General features: G+C 59.7%; 1 protein-coding gene across 1 annotated transcript in view; it reads left to right on the forward strand.

Annotated features, from left to right (window-relative positions):
* The window catches only part of LOC102899050, a 124,917-nt gene extending 107,602 nt beyond the window's left edge, over positions 1-17,315 (forward strand). Inside the window, exons 51-62 of the mRNA XM_023247099.2 lie at positions 327-439; positions 1,507-1,582; positions 4,572-4,709; positions 6,003-6,165; positions 8,276-8,397; positions 9,013-9,153; positions 10,620-10,733; positions 10,830-10,958; positions 11,500-11,661; positions 13,803-13,967; positions 16,638-16,806; positions 17,173-17,315. Of these exons, the coding sequence (XP_023102867.2) occupies positions 327-439; positions 1,507-1,582; positions 4,572-4,709; positions 6,003-6,165; positions 8,276-8,397; positions 9,013-9,153; positions 10,620-10,733; positions 10,830-10,958; positions 11,500-11,661; positions 13,803-13,967; positions 16,638-16,806; positions 17,173-17,180 (1,500 nt within the window). The 3' untranslated portion in view covers positions 17,181-17,315. The remainder of the gene's footprint in view (positions 1-326; positions 440-1,506; positions 1,583-4,571; positions 4,710-6,002; positions 6,166-8,275; positions 8,398-9,012; positions 9,154-10,619; positions 10,734-10,829; positions 10,959-11,499; positions 11,662-13,802; positions 13,968-16,637; positions 16,807-17,172) is intronic.
* The last annotated feature ends 1,078 nt before the right edge of the window (positions 17,316-18,393 follow it).

Genomic DNA, 18,393 nt, shown 5'->3' on the forward strand with positions numbered 1-18,393 from the left:
AGCAGCACATCCCCGCCCCCACTCCACTCTGCCCCGAGGAAAGGCTATTCCCAGAGGCCCTGTCACCCCTCATGCAGGGGGTCTTTGTCACTGGACCCCCCCCCCCAACTGAGGGAACCTGGTTCCTGCTCCCTCTGACTTCATCTAAACCCCCTTTTCTTGGTCTCGGGCCCCGTGGTGGGGAGACGTGGTGGGGCTCATTCTCTGCTGGCGTCCTGGGATGCAGGCCTGGTGGGGTGCACTCTGGGCTGCAGAGCGGGGCCTGGCTTGGGAGGGTCCTCGGGCCCCCCGTACCCCCCATACCTCACAGCCTGCTGCTTCCTCAGCTCGTGTTCCAGAAGCTCTGGGCAGAGGGACAGATGCACTCTTCCCTGCAGCTGACCTGTGATTCTCAAGCCAGCCCGGTCCTTGACGTGCGTGGCCGGAGCCAGGTGCTCAGGTGAGGGGCTCCCTGCCACTCTGCCCGCCCCCCTCCCCCACCGAGAAGAGAGGGATGGGTGAGGGGGAGAGATCAGCTGGGACCCTACCGCATGCTGACCTCTAACCCCCAGCGGCTCCTTGAACCCTCCCCACAGCCCTACTGCACAGATGTGGAAAGAAAGGCTCAGAGAAGCATAGCAACCTGCCCAAGGCCACACAGCTCGTAAAATAGCCTTGGCCTTTGGGGGGGCAGGACACAGATGAGGAGTTCCTGGTCCCACAAACTAAATGCATCCTAGGCCTCAAATTCAAATTAGTCATTGTTAGAGCTCTTCAGTCTGGGGACCTGCCAGGTGGCTGGCCCGGTGCCCGGTGGCCTCACGCATGTATGAAGTCGGGGGCCCCCAGGCTCCAGCCCCCGTACCAGGTCGCCGAAGGGTGACTGTGCCCGCCCAGGGTCATGGGGCCACATCTGGGGAAGTTTCTGGTTGTTGTAGCTGGGGAGCTACTGGCTTCTAGCGGGCAGAGGCCAGAGATGCTGCTACATGCACACGTCAGCCCACAGCCACGAGTGACACCACGGTGTGGCCGAGCCACCAGGAAGGGGCGGCAGCCTGGAGCTCACAGCACTGGGCCGCCACGAGCACCTTGGCCTGGAGGGGCCAGGGGAAAGCGTGCCGTGTGCACTCGGCTGCCAGGAGCGAGCCCATGTTTCAAATGCTGCCGTCTAGACCCTGCTGAGGCTTCCACTGGCCAAGCCCGAGAGGGCCTATTGATGGGCCCGCCGGAGACACTCAGCCCGGCACCGCTATAGCTCTTTATGTTGAGGGGGAAACTGAGGCTCAGAGAGGGTAATTGGGGAACTTTCCCCGGCCAGCACCCGACGCAGGCCGGGCGGGGATGGAAACGCGTGTCACCTGACCCCGCACCACGCGGCCCTTGGGCCTGGGGTGTGCGAACGCCCCCCACCAGCCCCCGGCCAGGTTCCTGGATCTCCTGCCCTCTGCCGGGGAGGTTGGCCTGGTCCCTGACCAGCCATGGGCGCCCTCGTGCCTGGCCTCAGGCACACTCTGTCCTTCCTTCCAGCAAAGAGCTGCAGCTCTCCGGCCGGCACCACCTCCCTGGCCTTCTGGGCCGCTGCCCCCGCACAGCCTCAGCCAAGGTAACTGTGCCCAGCCGCCCCTGAGCCCTGACTGCTTCCAGATGCCCTGCCGAGGTGGGAGGGGGCCCTGCCGGGGACCGTAACCTGTCCACATGTGTCCGCAGGCCCACAGCAGGCCCCTGTGGGCTGCCCTCGGAAACCCCTGGCTCCAGCTTTCCCAGACACCCCCAGGCTCACATTCCTGGGCCGCACCCGCAGCCCCCCGCTGAGCCCACGAGACCCTGGGGAGCGGGGGAGGCCCGCCTGCTGGGGGCCTGGCACCGGGACCACCTCACCGGCCTGGCAGGCTCCCGGCAGCTGGGTCGAGTGGCACAGTGCCACTCAGGTTGAGGCAGCAGTGCCACCCGGGTGCCCTGTCTTGTTCCCACGGCCCAGGCTCTCTGTGTCTCTTCCCACCCTTGTCCATGAATCCCCTTTTCACCTGGGACCCCCAGGACAGCCCCTGGTCCCGCATCTGGCCCTGCGCGTGGCATTTGGGGGTCCTGGGAGTAGACAGCAGGCCCAGGCTGGTGTGCCCCCTCCCTCCGTTAACTGTTACCATTACTTGTTTCCCTGTCTGCAACTCTTTCCCAAATCAGAAGCTTCTGGAGGGCATACCCGGCCCAGGGCCTAGCACATAGTAGGTGCTCCAGGAAAGATGTTGACTGATGGAATGAGTGACCGGTTGTTACATTTGCCGACTGGTCACTTCGCCATCCTGCCAGCCCCCCGGTTTTGTTAAGTGCCCTCCCTGCCCGGGGCTCGGCCGCCTCTGTTTGCAGAGCCCCTACCGTGTGCCAGGCCCCGTCCTGGTGCGCTCACACGATGTCAGTGCTCCCCAAGCTTCGTTGCAGCTGTACGATCCATCAGGGAACCTTTTGTTCCCCCGACCCCAGTCTTTGTTTTGTATACTTTCCAATCTATAGAAAAGTTACTGTGAGACAGTGAACATTCCCCAGTTGTTAATATCCTGCCAAAACTTTCTGTTTATACTTACGTGTTATATATATTTGTATATTCACACACACGCATACATTTTCTTCTGTGCCATTAAGAGATGATACAGGCATGTTTCCGGACACATCATACCTCTTTACTTCTAAGTACTTCAGTGAGTGTTTCCTATTAAAAGTCTATTTTCTTGTATAACACAGTGTAAGTACAAAACTCAGGAAATTTAACATGATGTAGTAATATTATGATTTAATATGTAGTCCGTAATAAAATTTCCTAGTTATTCCAATAATGTTCTTTCAAGCTGGGTTTTTAAAAAATTTGTTTGTTTTCAGTTTCTTTTAAGTCTAGGACCTTCTGCAGGATCACCAGGGGTACTTAGTTGTTCTTTTTGATTTCTTAATCTGGAACAGAGGTCTGCAGACCTTAGGAGCCAGATAGTAAATATTTTCGCCTTTACACCCAATATGGTCTCTGTTGCAATGCTCAGTGCTGTCACTGTAACAAAAAAGCAGCCATGGACAATACGTAAATAAGTGGGTGTGGCTGTGTTACAATAAAACTTTATTGACACAATCAAGTGGTGAGCCACGTTTGGCCCAAAGCGGACCCCTGATCTAGAAATTTTTCTCCTGCCCAGTACCTGTTCCCCCCGCCGATATTTTTACTATTAACCTTTTTAGACACTGGAAAATGAAAGAATTTTGTAGTGAACATCCACATACCCAGTGCCTAGATTTCCTTACTCCTGGTTCACTCCTCTTGCTTTATCAGATAGCTCCCCATCCAGCTGAGCTTTTGACACATTTCCAAGTAAGTTGCAGAGGTTGATACACTTCCCCCTAAGCAGGAGAAGCCCTGCACTGACAGTTGTGAAGTTTCCAGGCAGTTGTTTTGCAAAACTCCTCCGTCGGGGTTTGTCAGATTCCTTGTTCAAGATGAGATCTGGGTTGAATGTTTTGACAGGGGTACTGCTAATCTGCAGAGCTCTTCAAAAATACCAGTTTGGGGGCCCCTGGGTAGCTCAGTCATTTGAGCATCCAACTCTTCATTTCAGCTCAGGTCATGATCCTGGGGTCATGGCATCAGGCCCCACATCGGGCTCTGCACTGAATGTGGAGCCTGCTTAGGATTCTCTCTCTCGGTCTGCCCTCCACCCCTGCTTGCATGCAGGCTTTCTCTCTCTCGCTCTCTCTCTGTGTCTCTCTCAAAGAAAATACATTTTAAAATACCAGTCTTTCCACCCTGTTCCCAGAGGTTCTGTTTTTACAAGCGGCGGGTAGGAACCCAGAATCTCTATCTGCGGCTAATGCCCTAAGTGATTCTGTGGTGTAGCCAGTCTGGAAGATGGCACATTATTTCATACGCTTTTTGCAGCACATTAATAAAAAGTTTCATCATCCCGGTTATTATCTCCGGTTAGAAAGCAGAGACTCGAGTGGTTAAGGAACTAGCCAGGGGTCATCCACCCCATGTGAGAGCCGTGGAGCCACAATGGGCATCTGCTGTCCCTGCCTGTGCCCAGTTCCCTGCGCTAGACTGCCCCCTGCTGTCCACAACACTAATGCAACCACAATTCTTGCCTGATGGCCCCGGGATAGTAGCTGCCTTCAAGTGCGTGTTACAGCACGAAGGGCTTGGAGAGGTGGTTGTCATGGGCACACCTGGTAGCCTCGGCCGGGGCTCAGGACCCTCATCTCCTCAGACTTCGTCCAGCCCAGGAAGCTGCGGGTGTCTTGGGCCCAACCCTACAGCCTGGAGCCGGGATCCACCTGAACGTTCCATCAGAAACCAATGGGGCGGGCACCTGGGTGGCTCAGTGGTTAGGCGTCCAACTTTGGCTCAGGTCATGTTCTCACAGTTGGTGGGTTCAAGTCCTGCGTTAGGCTCTGTGCGGACAGCTCGGAGCCTGGAGCCTGCTTTGGCTTCTGGGTCTCCCTCTCTCTCTGCCCCTTTCCCACTCATGGTCTGTCTCTCAAAAATAAATAATAAAAAAAAATTAAAAAAAAATAAAGGAAACTAATGAGGAAATCTCTCCCCTGCTTCTCTGACCCAGCTCCAGTACTCCGAGCATGAGGCCGAGAGCACGATTTTCGTGGCGGTAGAAGAGCATCATTTCCACGTGGGCACCAGGGTGGTGACCGCGAAGGCCAGTGTCACCAACATCATCAGGCTGGAACAGACCTTCCCCCAGGTGCATGGAGGGCAGCCGGGGCCGGCTGGGGGGGCTCTTGGGGCGGCCCTTCGAGAAAAGAGGAATTGTCACGGGCTGTGAAGTAGGCGAGACTCGCTGGAATGGATCGGCAGCTGGTCTCTGTGTCTGTCCCTTCCTCCCTGTCTCCTTCCCTTGCACGTTATTTATTGAGCCCCTACTAGGGTCCAGGACAGGCAGGTCCTAGAAGCAGAGGACATCACTTGGAATAGGATTGGTGGATCCTTCCTCTCATCCAGTGTCCATCCAGTGGGGTGATTGGCCCCCCCCAAATTGCATAAATAAGTAAGAAAATACTCCAGATGGTGAGACATACTATAGAGAAAAGAAGATGGGGTGATAGCGGGGGAGCTCTTTAGAGGGCCACGAAACCCTCACAAAGAAGCTGACATTTGAGCTAGCCCCAGATGACAAGCAAGTGTTGGCCGTCTGAAAATCTGGTGGAAAAGCCTTCCAGGCAGAGGGAAGAGCACATACAAAGGTCCTGGGGGCAGGAATGAGTTGGGATGTTTGAGGAGTGGCCACCGGGCTGGAGTAGAGTGGGGGAGTATGGATGCGGTAGGAGGTCGTAGGGGTCCGATCGTGTAGGCTCCTGGCAAGCCTCAGGGAGGAGTTTGGATTTAGTTCTCTGTGAAATTGGAAGCCTTTGAGGATGTGGTCCAAGCGATGATTTCAGATATTTCCGGCTGCTGCGTGGGGAGGGACCTACAGGGGGCAGCAGAGACAGCAGGGAGGAAGAGGCTGTCCTCCGCAGGGCAGGGAGTAAGGGGGGTCTTGCATCAGGGTGGGGCAGTTAACTTCCTCCCCCGATGCTCAGCACTGGGTCTGGAACATGATGCCTGCTCACTGAGTGTTTGAGGAACCCTTGCTGCAAACCACAGCAGCTCCCACGTGGCAGTGCCCGCAGGTCAGCCCCGGGCTGGCAGAGGTTGGCCTTGGGACTCTCATCCCCTCTCATAGACGGGGAAACTGAAGCTCAGAGAAGTTAGGGGACTGACCCTGGGCCACACAGCTTGGAAGGGGAGCTGAGAGGTGGTGTCCTTTTTACGGGGCCGTGCAGCGTCTTGTGTCGTGCTCCACCCCTCCACCGCGCTGTCTGCCCATCCTCCGGGAGCCTTTGGCTTTCTCGCTTCCTGATGTCTCTGGCAGCCCCGTGAACTGTTCATGCCCCATGAATGTTCCCTGTCTTTCTTCTTCCAAAAGTGCTTCTTTTCTACCCCAAGCAGCAACGCGGACCAGGTTGTCCAGTGACCCGGTGCTGTCTTTCTCTTCCAGTTCAGCACCCTTCCTGGGGAGCTGGTCCTGCAGACCTCGTACGAGAGAGCCCGTGGGACCCGCACCCTGCACCAGACACTTCTGTGGGATGACCAGGTGGTGACCCTCCACGGGAGCCTCTCTGGGTCCTTCCCCAGACCCCCAGGGAACCTCAGCCTCCAGGGTGAGTGTCTGAGAGGCCGCTGACGGGGGTGGCCGGTTCACTCGCTCCACGAACCATCCTCGAATGCTTGCTTAACCCAGATGCTGTTCCAGGCAATGGGGGATCCGTCCAGAAATAAGATGGCCCAGGTCCCTGCCCGCAGGGAGACAGGCGGTGTGCAGGGATGCGAATGTGAGGAAAAGCCTATCAGAGTGTGTCTGAGAGCGAGAAGGGTTTGATTTGGGGGTGTGGGGTTCCTGTGGGTGGGGCAGCCTAGGAAGGCCCGTGTGACAAGGTAATGTCCAAGCCGAGCCCTGAATGATGAAAAGGAGCTGGATGTGGTGAAGATCTGAGGAGGGGCATCGAGAGGAAAAGGAAAAGCATGTGCAAAGTCCCTGAGGTGGGAATAAGACTGGAGTGCTAGAGCAACAGCAGTGAGGCCAGAGTGGCCCGAGTGCACTGAAGGGGGAGCAAGGGGTGCAGACAGGCGGGCGGCCCCAGGGACCCAGCCATGCAGGGTCCCATCCCCGAGCCCGGAGTTACGGTTCCCCTGAGTGTGATAAGACAGGACGTGTGGAAGGTGGGGCAGCCCCGAGCATTCCCAGGGGGTTCAGAGCTGAGGCTGAGAGTTGGCAGGGGAGGTGAGTGCTGTCCCACAGAAGCCCCAGTGACAGTACCTGCGTCCCCCGAGGTCCTCCAGCAAACAGCCCCCTGGAAGGGACTGTGAGGTCACACAGGCTGTCAGTTTACACAGAGCAGAGCCCGACCTGCAGGCCTGCCAAGCGGGTGACACAATGCAGACCCCGGTCCCGGGGCCACCGCCTGCTGGGTGGTCTGATGGAATCTCCCCAGGGTCACAGTTGCCACACGTGTGCCCTGCAAGGCAGAAGAAATGCATAGATCCTCAATAAGCTGAGGCAGTGTGTGTGTGTGTGTGTGTGTGTGTGTGTGTGTGTGTGTGTGTGTGGGTGCATGCAGGGGGTGTGTGGGCTGGGCAGCCTGAGGACCCTGCTATGTGGGTACAGAGCATGGGAATTAGGGGGTCAGTGTGTGGGAAGAAGGAGGGTTAGGGCTCTGAGTGCGGGGCCCATGAACATGGTCGGCGTTCTCTAGACTAATGACCTGATGGCTCCTTGAGAAGCACCTAGTGGCACCGTCTCCGGGCACAGCTCCCAGGAGCCTGTGTAGGGACAGGTGGCACCTTTCCAGAGAGTTTAGAGGGCCACTGTCTCCCGTGGAGTCTCAGGTGACTCTTGCTCATGGGTCTGAGAAGACAGGGCCAACCGGTGGCCTCACAAGATGGGGTCAAGTGTTGCAAGAGGTCCGGGCAGCTAGACTTAGTCTAGGGGGTGAAGGAAGAAAGTCTAGGGCAGGGAGACTGCCCGGTGTGAGGCCTCAGCTATGGAGATGCCTCCATGTCTCACCCTAGAACAGAATGCGAGTAGAGGTCAGCTGACCGTGGGCCGGGTGGGTGCGGGGCATTCAAAAGGGGCACAGGTCACCCCTGAGTGTGAGGAATGTTGGGTGGCAGGTGGCCCAGGCAGCCTTTGGTGAGTGACAACCGTCCCCAAACTCACTGGTTTCTACCAGAAAGCATCAGGTTGGGCACAGGCTGCTGCTGACCTGGGCTGGGCTCTCCAGCTCTCTCAGGGGGCTGGCTCCCGGCAGATCTAGGACCGCCCCAGCTGGAAGATCCAGGTGCTGCCTATGTGCGGTCACCATCCAGCAGGCCAGCCTGGGTTCCCTCTTGTGGTGCCTGGGCAGGTTCCCAGGGAGCGAGTGGGAGCTGAGGCCTCTCGAAGCCTGGGCTGGGATGTGGCAGCATCCCCTTCCCCAACTCCTATTAATAAGTCTCAAGGCCCAGGTTCGAGGGCTCCACCTCTTGATGCAGGAGGTGCTGAGTCTCCCTGCAAAGTGGGGAGGGAAGATTTGGGGCTCTCACAGGGACGGGGGTGGGGGGGGTGGGGGCGGGTGCGTTGAGTGGTGGGTGACCCAGTGAAGGTGTAGCTTCTGAATTTTGTGTGGATTACCTGAGCACGTGGCCCCCAAGTGGCCACCTTGCCCGAGGTGGTCGCTGTGTCTGCTGAGATCCCCCTGGGCCCTCTCCGCCCCTCCCTGTGCCCCCACCCAGTGGAGCTCACGCACCAGCTGCCCCTCTCCCTGCCGCGACACTGCAGTCTCAGCCTGTCCTCCGAGCATTCACGACGTGGACGCCGGGACCACCTGGCCGTGGGCTGGGATGGCAAGGACCAGGTGAGTGTCTGGGTTGGAAGGAGACCCCGGGAACTCTACCAGGCCTGTAGGCTGAGCAGGACCCTCGGGGCCCAGGCCTGCCCAAGGAGCCTTACTCGGGCCAACCCAGCTGGTTCCAGGCCCCAAGAGACCGTGGGAAAGGCACGGGGTGTGGAGTGGAACCTGGGTTCCAGCCACACCTGAGCGACAACAGGGAAACCAGTGGTGAATGCACAGGGAAGGCTTATCATGTGCCGGCACGGCAGCCCCACGTTCCAATGGTGACACTGAACCTCAAGGAGGTATAGTGACTTCTCCGGAGTCACGGAGCTAGTGGAAGGCAGGGCTGCGATTCTAACTCCTTGATGCCCCTGGCCCGTGTCTTCGTCACCATGTGTACCATTCTCTGCCCCATCTCTGTCCTTACTGTCCCTGCCTGCTCCTCCCCGGGCCTCAACTTTGTCCTCTGCAAAACGGGCTGAATCTCTCCAAGGGCCCCCCCGCAGTCCTGGGAGTTTTGTGCTCAGAGCCAGCTGCTCTCAGGCCCTTTGACCTTGGAGAAGGTTGTCTGTACAGGGTGGGGAGGGGGATGCCCTTGTGGGCGAGGCCTCGGGCTCAGCCTGTCCCCCTCCCCAGGTGGTGGTCTCCTCCTCTCTGCAGTTGGGGAGGGACAAGCTGGCCGCCCGCCTGGCCCTGGCTCAGCCCTTCAACCTCTCCTGGTCGTGCATGGAGGCCAGCGGCCTTGCCGAGAGCAGGGGTGGCAAGGAGAGCTGGCAGGTGAGTGGGGAGCATCTGAGGTGCCTGTCATGTGGTCTTGGGGGTTGGCGAGCTGCATGGCTGAGCTGGGGGGTGTGGGTGGTGGGCAGGGGGAGAAGGTTCTGCCTGTCTACTGGTGTGAAGGACTCCTCCAGAATCACAGATTCCTGAAATTTGGGACCCTGAGAGGTCCTTTGGTCATTCATTCCTTTATCAGTACTTTATTAAACACCTACTACATGCCAGGTAGTGTGTGAGACCTACAGTGCTGCATTTAAATAGCTTACAAGCGTATCTGATTCATCATTTATATGCTTGCTTGTTTAGTCAGAAACTGCAGGGGGCTATGGGCAGGGCAGCTCGACTCCTCAACCAGCTGGGTGGCCTTGGGCAGCTCATGGACCCTCTCTGAGCCTCAGTTGTTTCAGCTGTGAAACGGAAAACAGTAGACCAGTGTGTGTAGACAGTAGACAGCATGTTGCAGGCCGAAGACCCTGTCTAAAATTCAAACAAATGAATGAGGAAGAATTAAGAGTTGTGATAAGCACTCTGAAGAAAGCAGAGAGGAGGCTGAGATAGAGACTAATTAGATGGGGTGGTCAGTGAGGGCCTCCCGGAGCAAGTGGTTTGTCAGCTGAGGACGCACAAGCGAGAGGGAGCCACCTTGTGGCCAGCTGGAGGAATAGCATTTTGGGTATAGAGTTGGGGGACGGCAAGTGCAAAGGTCCTGAGGTGGGAACAGGCTGGGGTGCTTCGGAAAGGGCCAGAGGCAATTGGGCTGGAACAGAGTAAGTGACAGGACAGGTACCGGGAGATAGCAGCTGAGGACCCCTGCCTTGGGCGGCCTCCGCTGCCATAACAAAACACTGCAGGCTAGACAGTGTCTGTCGCTTAAAACAAAAATTTACGTCTCCCACTTCCAGAGGCTAGAAGTCCACGATCAAGGGGCCAGCTTGGTCAGGTCCCGGTGAGACCTCTCTTGCTGGCTTGCAGCCTTCCGTGTCCTCACGTGCCAGGAAGAGAGCTCTCTGGAGTCTGTGGTTACAGGAGCGCTGGTTCCACCATGAGGCCCGCCTCACGACCTCCCGTCAGCCCCGCTTCCTCCTGCCATCACAGGGGGACGAGGGCTTCAGTGGGAAGATTAGGGGAGCGGGGCGCACACTGAGTCCAGAGCAGCCCCAGAGGCCCTGAGTCGGGGGGGCTCCGATTTCCTTCTGGAAGGGGCAAGTCTGGGTGTTGGCAATGAGGTGTCTTCCATCAAAATACTTGCAGCTTCCTCGTCGGGGCGTGGCTCTGAGCTCTTGCAGCCAGGGCGGGATGGGCGGGGGCAGGACTTTGTCTCCAGTTCCCTGCTTCTTCCCCTAGAGTGGTGGGCAGGGGGCCACCCTCCCTCTCCCTGCCCCCCCCCCCCCCCCCCCCCGCAGCACAAACACACAGAACATCCTCTTCCCCTTCCCACCCCCCTCACCGGCCTCCATCTGATGCAGGTGCAGCTGGCCTTGGACAGAGGGCAGCCCGTGACCTTGCACCTCACCTGGGCTGACAGGTCCTCGGGGTACGATACCATCTGGGACGGCTGCCTGGCCGCCTCCCCGGGGCAGGTAGGCCTTGGTGGGGCTGCCACGTTGAGCGCGGGCCTTTCCCTAACTCTGGGCCCCTGTGCTGGCCCTGAGTCACATACTCCATCCTCTTGTCAGTTCCGGACCACCTGGGGCCTGGGCGCCCTCAGGGCCTGTGGGGCCTTGACACAGACCACGGCCGTGTTCAGCGAGCAGCTCGACCTGTCCTGGGACCGACGCCGGGTGCGGCAGAACCTGACCTATGAGGTGAGGCCTAGAAAGCCGGGTCCCAGGCAGGTACCCACAGGGCGGCCCCGTCTGCTATAGAAAGTGCCCGGCTCTGAAGCCATGTGGACCTGGGTGCCAGGGCCAGCTGTGCTGTGGGACCATGAGTACCCATGTCTCCACAGTGAGCCTTGGTGTTCCCAGCTGGAAAGTGGGTGCAGTAGTCCTTCCCCGACTGGGGTATAGTGACAGCTCTGGGAGGTGAGGAAAGCAAGGCACCCAGCATGAGGTGAGCCCTCGGGGCAGACACCGGGCCGTGGAGAAATGGGGACACCCGGCCCTGGAAGCCCACCGTGCTCCTTCTGGGGTCTCGCACCCGCGTTCTGGCACCCCTAGGCCCAGCTCCCTTGGTGCCTCCAGCAGCCCTCCTGCCCAGAGTATACATGGCTGCTGTGGCTGACCGGGGCCGTCATGGCGGGACTCAGGGCACCTGCTCCCCTCTTGTCAGGGTCTCCCGTCTGCAGCCGGCCGGGGCCTCCTCTACTGGGATGAGCCCCTGCCTCACCGGGCCCTGTCATTCCAGAGGCACTGGCCGTCCCAGCCAGACCAGATCCATGCGGGCGTCGTGCTAGAGCACGTCTTCACTGCCTCCTGCGCCACCCAGAGCTTCCAGGGAGAAGTGGAGACCGACTACAGCCACTGGCTACACCATTCCCTGCACCTGGGGCTCTGTGACCTGCCCAGGGTGAGTCCGTCCCAGGGAAGGGGCCCAGGGACCCATGGAGGGAGGTGAGGAGAGAGGACAGCATCTGCAGAGTGCAGGGGTGTGTGTGAGGGCGCTGGGTGCCAGCGTCACCGCTGTGCCATTTGTCGGCCGGTTGACCACAGGCAGGGTCCATACTTTGAATGTTCGGTGATTCACCTGGGGAGCAGAAGTACTAGGTTCCGGTGTGTAGGGTGATTGTGAGGTTTAACACGTGACACAGGAAGAGGGTTTACACGTAAATGAAAGCTATGCTTAGTGTCATCGTTGTTAGAGGTAGGGTGCTGGGACCCCTTTCTCCCAACATTCTGCCTGAGTTTGTCAGCTGGTTGATTGGTCCTTCCTCCCATCCACCTACCCACCCTCCCATCCAGCCACCCACCTCTTCACCCACCCTGCTGTCTGTCCGTCGTCCATCCGTCCACCCATCCACCTACCCACTCAGCCACCTACCCAACCACCCAGCCGTCTACCCGCCCACCTACTCACCTACCCTTCTATCCATCCCTCCATCCACCCACCCACCCACCCACCTACTCACCAACCCTCCTGTCCATCCATCCGTACATCCATCCATCCATCCACCCGCCCACCCACCCAGTCACCTACCCTGCTATCCATCCCTCCACCCACCCATTCACCAACCCTCCTGTCCATCCGTCCATCTGTCCATCTGTCCATCTGTCCATCCACCCACCCACCTACCCTCTTGTCTGTCCATCCGTCTACTCACTCACCCACCTACCCTCCTGTCCATCCGTCTGTCCATCCATCCATCCACCCACCCACCCCCCTACTCACCTACCCTCCTGTCCGTCTGTCCATCCACCCACCCACCTACCTACCCTCCTGTCCGTCCGTCTGTGCATCCATCCATCCATCCACCCACCCACCCACCTACCCACCTACTCACCTACTCTCCTGTCCATCTGTCCATCCATCCATCCACCCACTCACCCACCCACCTACCCTCCTGTCCGTCCATCTGTCCATCCACCCTCCCTCACACCCATCTCCTCACCTACCCTCCCGTCCATCCATCCATCCATCTTCTCATCCATCCCAGGGTCAGGCTTTTTCATAACTGCCCAAATAGCAACATTTTAGCTTTTCAAGCCATATGGTCTCTGTTACAGTTACTTAACTTTGCTGTCATAAATACGTGTAAACAAAAGAGCTCATTCTCTGCCGGTGTCTGGTGATGCGGGCCTGGTGGGGTACACTCTGGGCTGCAGAGTGGGGCCCACGTCTCCCCACTGCTGGGCCCAAGACCAAGAAAAGGGGGTTTAGATGAAGTCAGGGGGAGCAGGAACTAGGTCAGCTCAGTTGTCCGGTGACACAGACCTCCTGCCTGAGGGGTGACAGGGATTCTGGGAACAGCCTCTCCTCAGGGCAGAGTAGGGGTGGGGACGTGCTGGTAATCTGAAAAAGAGGTTTCCGAAATGTGCCGCTGACTCGCCGGGCAGGCCAAATTTGGCCCTTGAGCCAGTTTCCCAACCCCACTCATCCATTCATTCAGAGAGCATTGTGGGGTTCACTTATTCAAAGCCCTGTTCTAGGCGCAGGGACAAGGATGGTGAAAGGGGCAGACCGGATGCCCTACCCGCTGGAGCTCACATGCCCCTGGGTGGAAACAGTTAAACGAGAGGCATGATAAGTACTGAGGCATGATGAACGCTCTGAAGGAAGGAAGCAGGGAGAGAGGACACGGGATTGCAGAGGGGCCTCATTGACAAGCAAACCCTGTACAGGGAACAGCTAGTGCAAAGGCCCTGTGGCCAGATATGCTTAGGGTATTTGAGGAACATGGGGCAGCCCTTAGCAAGGAGGTGAGGTTAAGAAGATAATGCTGACCCATGGGTCAGGCCCAGGAGACCAGCTTTTCTTCTCAGGACAGTGGGAAGGCAGAGAGTTGTGAGCAAGGGGGTAGTGACTGATTTGCATTTTTGTAGGGAGGTCTGGCTGTCAAGTGGAGGAGGGACTGGGGGCTGGCACTGAACTGGAGGAAGGGAGACCCAATAGGCTACTGCGACAGCCCTGGTCATCTGGACCAGGGCTTGGTGGGGAGAGGAGACTGCTGCCCTTGTGCCCCCCGACCGCTAACACCCACCCTCTCGTCCCAGGCTCTCTCGGTCTCTGGGGAGCACACCCTGGGCCACGGTGAGCTCCTGCTTCGTTCCCACTGTCGGCTGGGCCTTGCCCCGGACCCAGACCATGGCCTACACCTCAGCCTGACCCTGCGCAACCACAGCAGGCCTCGGACACCAGACTTCTCCGGGGAGCTGGAGGTGGGTGGCCAGGTCCGGGCTGGCCGGCCCCGGGGTGGGGGGAGGAGGGTGCTCTTTATCCCTCTCTGGCTGGCGAGGCCACCACCGCTCCGCCGGCCCTGCCACCTAGTGGCCACTATTGGAACTGCAGGCTGACACCCTGGTGGGGACCAGAGCTTCGCTGGGGGGTGGGACCCTCCAGCCGGTCCCCAGCCCTGGGACAAAGCGGCTCCTCCCTTGCCCCGGCATCTGGCCCTCGCTATAACTCAGAGGCAGTGGCTGGACTGTCTGGGTTTGAATCCCAGCCTACCCCTTTCCTCACAACTTGCTCCCCATCTGTGCCTCAGTCTCCCCCCTGTAAAGTAGAGAGCAATAATTGCACCTACCCTGCCTCCCATGGGGTTAACGCTGCAAGGACCGGAAACGTTAATACGTGTAGATCACTTAGAGCAGCACCTGGAAGGAAGCAGTCGCTAAGTACTAGGGATTGCTACATCGGCCCAGCGTCCTTGTCCTCCTTCGGCCAGCGACACGGGAAGGGAGGAAGGAGCGGAGGTGTGGCCGGTGCCCGCTGTGCCCCCACAGGCTGAGCGGTCTCGGGAGGGGACCTCTCTGAGCCCTGTCTCCTCGTCTGTAAGCGGGGAGCAGACACACGTCACAGGGTAGTTGGTCGGGTTGCGGGCACCCCCTCCCTCTGCCCACTTAGCACAGGCACACAGTAGGTGCTCAGTCCCTGCTGCCAGCTGCCCGCCTCTGCGTCTCCCTGGCCGAGCGAACTCGACTCCGTGACCTTCCTTCTTCTGACCTCGTTGCCTCCTCTGCCCACTGGGAGCAAATCCCGCCCCCTCTGCCGAGTGGGGTGCACCGTGCGCGCGCCCAGTAGGTGCTCGTGAGATGGGTGTTTCCTTCCGGCATCCGGAGCCGGACGAGGAAGGCATTTCTGCTTCTGGAGCTCGCTCGGCCTCTTTGCCCACACTCAGCCGCGCGGCTGGTTCAGGAGAGCTTGGCTTTCTGAGGTTGTCCGAGCTGACTCCTTGTTTCCCTGCTCCCCAGCCAGGCCCCTGGCTGCTCCCGTGTCTGTAATCCCGGTGCTCCAAGGCCTGCCTCTCACAGCTGGAGGTCGGGGAGTGAGCCACTCGCCCCATCTGGGGGTCCATGGGGTGGGTAGAAGCCTTTTCCAGCCTTGTGTGGTTCTCATGCCAACACAGAGGCCCCTGTGCAGAGGGGGGACAGATTGAGGAGGTCGGGTACTCACCCCGGCAGCATCGGAGGGGCCCTCACCAGCCAGTGACAGCGACAGGGACAGTGGCAGGGTGGAGCTCGGCAGGAGGCCATCTGGGACAGAGGCCCCAAGTACGGTCTGCAGATTTCCCGCCCCCCCCCCCCCAGCCCCCTCGTGCGCTCTGAAACCTCGTCAGGATTCTGGGCCCTGCCCCACCCGCTTGGAATCCTCAAGGACAGCTTCTCTGGAACCTGCCCGTTAGTGAGCCCCTGATTCCTCGGCCTGCCCGACAGCTTACCCCCAGCTCGGTGGCCGAACACAACAGAAATGGTTTCTCTCACGGTTCTAGAAGCTAGAAGTCTAAAATGAAGGCATCCACGAGGCCTTGCCCCCACCAGAAGCTCCAGGGAACTACGCCTCCTGGCCTCTTCCAGCTTCTGGAGGTTTCTGGCGGCTTCTGGCAATCCTTGGCATTCCTGCCTCACGGCTGGGTCACTCCAGGCTCTGTCTCTTCACACGGCTGTCTTCTCAGGACCTCAGTCGTTGGGTTCAGGGCCCGACTTAATGCAGTACAACCTCGTCTTACTTTAGCACATCTGCAGAGACCCGATTTCCAAATGATCGCACATCCACGGGGTGAGACCTTGCACCCGTCTTTTTGAGGAACACGACTCAGCCAGGAACACACCTCCTGAACCCACATACACAGAGTAATTGCTGTTCCCACTAAGTCGAGAGAGCCCCCGTCCTACGTCATTTTACAGATTCTGACACCGAGGCACCACCCTCAGGGATGTGTGGCTTGCCGGAGGCAGGGTCTCGACTAGAACACAGGGCAGCCACGTCCAGGCCAGAGGTGCCTCCCCTCCTCCTAACCAGCCTCCCCGCTGAGGCTGTCCTCCTGGTCTGAGGGCCTCAGAGGCCTTTCCTGACATTGCCATCCCCACCCCCCACCCATTCAAAACTCACCTGTCCCGAATCCCCCTCCCTCAAGACTTGGTGTCTCCAAGGGTCGGGATACACGGTCAGTGACTTCATCTTGTGCCACGGGCTTCCCACAATGTCTCTTTGATCTTGTGGAGACACTTGCGTGGTTCTCAGGCAATTTTGGAAAACATGGCCTGCAGGTGGAAACACCCAGGAATGTCCAAAATGCCAAGCCCCGGGCCACCCGGGTCAGTTAGGGCAGCATCTCTGGGGTGAGGTCTGGCACCGGGAATTTGTAAGCCTCGGGGATGGCGGGTGCCCCTGGCCTGTTAGGTCCCAGATGTGGGTTGAATAGGTACTTTCTGCACTTGGTAGGGATTGGGAACCTCGTGGTGGGGGGGGGGGATGTACGTGGGGGTCCCAATGTCCCTGGAGGTGTGGGGCAGGGGTGGCCACTGTCTTTGCCCTCCCTGGGCCCAGGGCCGGCAAGAGCCAGGGGCCGGGGCCGGGCTGCACACTGCTCTGTGCCTTCCCGCCCCCAGATCCTCAGCCCCGAGGCTCAGCGGCTCGGCCTCCGGGGCCGGGTTTCCGCCCCGGCTTCTCAGTGTGTGGTCCAGCTGGAGGGAACCGCGGACGATGGCAACGCAAAAGCGAGGCTGTCGGTGTCCCGGGCCCGGGGCTGCCTCCAGGCCTCTGTGGCCCACGAGGAAGGTGAGTAGAAGCTGCGAGTGTCTGTCAGGTCGGCCTCCGAGAGCACAGAGATTGGGGTGGTGAGAGCTCAGGAGTCAAGGAAACCCCGTTAGGACTTTGTGGCACCCCCCCCCCCGGGAGGTGACGACGAGCTTCCTGTGGCCACCTGTATGACATCAGGAGGGGCTGGGAGAAGGGTCCAGATGGGCAGGACCCAGGTGGGTATGGGCTAGGGGATGAGAAAGAGACCAGGCCTCGGGAGGACCGGGAACTCTAGGGCCTATGGGTGACGGAAGGCTCCAGAAGGCTGTGGGGAGGTGGAGTGCACAGCAGGGTGGCCGCCGGCTGAGTCCTGGGGAGCAACAGCAGGCCCCTTCCCGGCTCCAGGGAGCTGACAGGAGAGCGTGGTGCTGCGGGCGTGTGCCCACGGGCGGATGGCTGAGGCCGAGGTGCTGCTCCAGGACAGCGGGCGGCCCGTCCAGCCGCTGGGACGCCTGACTCTGCAGGCTGCCAACCAGAGTGTCCGCCTGGAGGCACACGGCTGCCCGGGGATCCTGCTGGGCCACGTGGAGGTGAGACGGCCGGGCGGCGGGGGGTGTGAGGGATGCTGTTGTCTCTGGGACCGAGGACACAGAGCCGCTGGACCCTGAAAGGGTCCAACAGTGCCGAGGAAGTCAGAGGAGGCCCCGTGGCGTGTGGATGCATCCTGGGGCCCCGTCATAGGCCCTGAGAACCTCTTACGCGCCCCTGTCCTGCGGAGCCCCCCGGAGCCCCCAGCCCGTCCCTCTGTGCCCGCAGTCTAGTGTGGCAGCTATTGGGTCCCAAGTGCAAGCCCAGCTGGAGAAGAGGATGCGAGGCTTGGACGCCTACGTGGAAACGTTCCGGCGCCTGGTGGGTAGACTGCTGGGGTGTCGGGGACACGGAGAACAGGAGGCTCCGTGCAGAGACAGCCCCCCCTCTCCCCCTGGCGCCCATACCCTGCCCTCCGCTCACCAGACGTGAGAATCTCCTGGAGTGCCGCGTGCCCCAGACCCTTGCCCTGATCCTGCCCCAATTTCCCCACACAGGTGCAGCCGGCGGGCCCCCTGGACGGTGTGGTGGACCCCCTCCTGCAGTTGTCACGTGCGGGGCTGGGAGCCGTGCGGGCAGGTGGCCGGGCCGTGGCCGCCCTGTGGGGCCAGAGCCGGGCCCGGCAGGCGCTGACCCACCACTTGCCGCTCTACCTGGAGAGGCTGCAGGCCGGGCTGGAGCAGCTGCGGAAGGAGGTGGAACGTGAGTGCAGGAGGGGGGGCCTGACCCCGGAGCCCTCCCGGCCTGCTTGGTCTCCGTGACCTGCAGCCTTCACGTTCCCCGGGTGCGGCCTCCGTGCTGTAGGTCTCCACGCTAATAGCCCTTATGCCCGTTGCCTGATTTCTTTAGGGGACCGCTGCCCCCGTGTCTCCCGTCCCCGCTGATTTCTTTGGAATATGCAGCTTTGTTTCTAGCAGGCCCACGGCTGTATGCTTCCAGAGCCGGTTCCTGGTTCTGTGATAAGTGCCCGCGGGGCTGTGTGGTTGAGGGTTCCTTCCTGGTTACTAAGCAGCCGCTGCCCCGATCACACTCCGGGTT

This window comes from Felis catus, chromosome E3 (assembly GCF_018350175.1).
Source record: "Felis catus isolate Fca126 chromosome E3, F.catus_Fca126_mat1.0, whole genome shotgun sequence".
NCBI lineage: Eukaryota > Metazoa > Chordata > Mammalia > Carnivora > Felidae > Felis > Felis catus.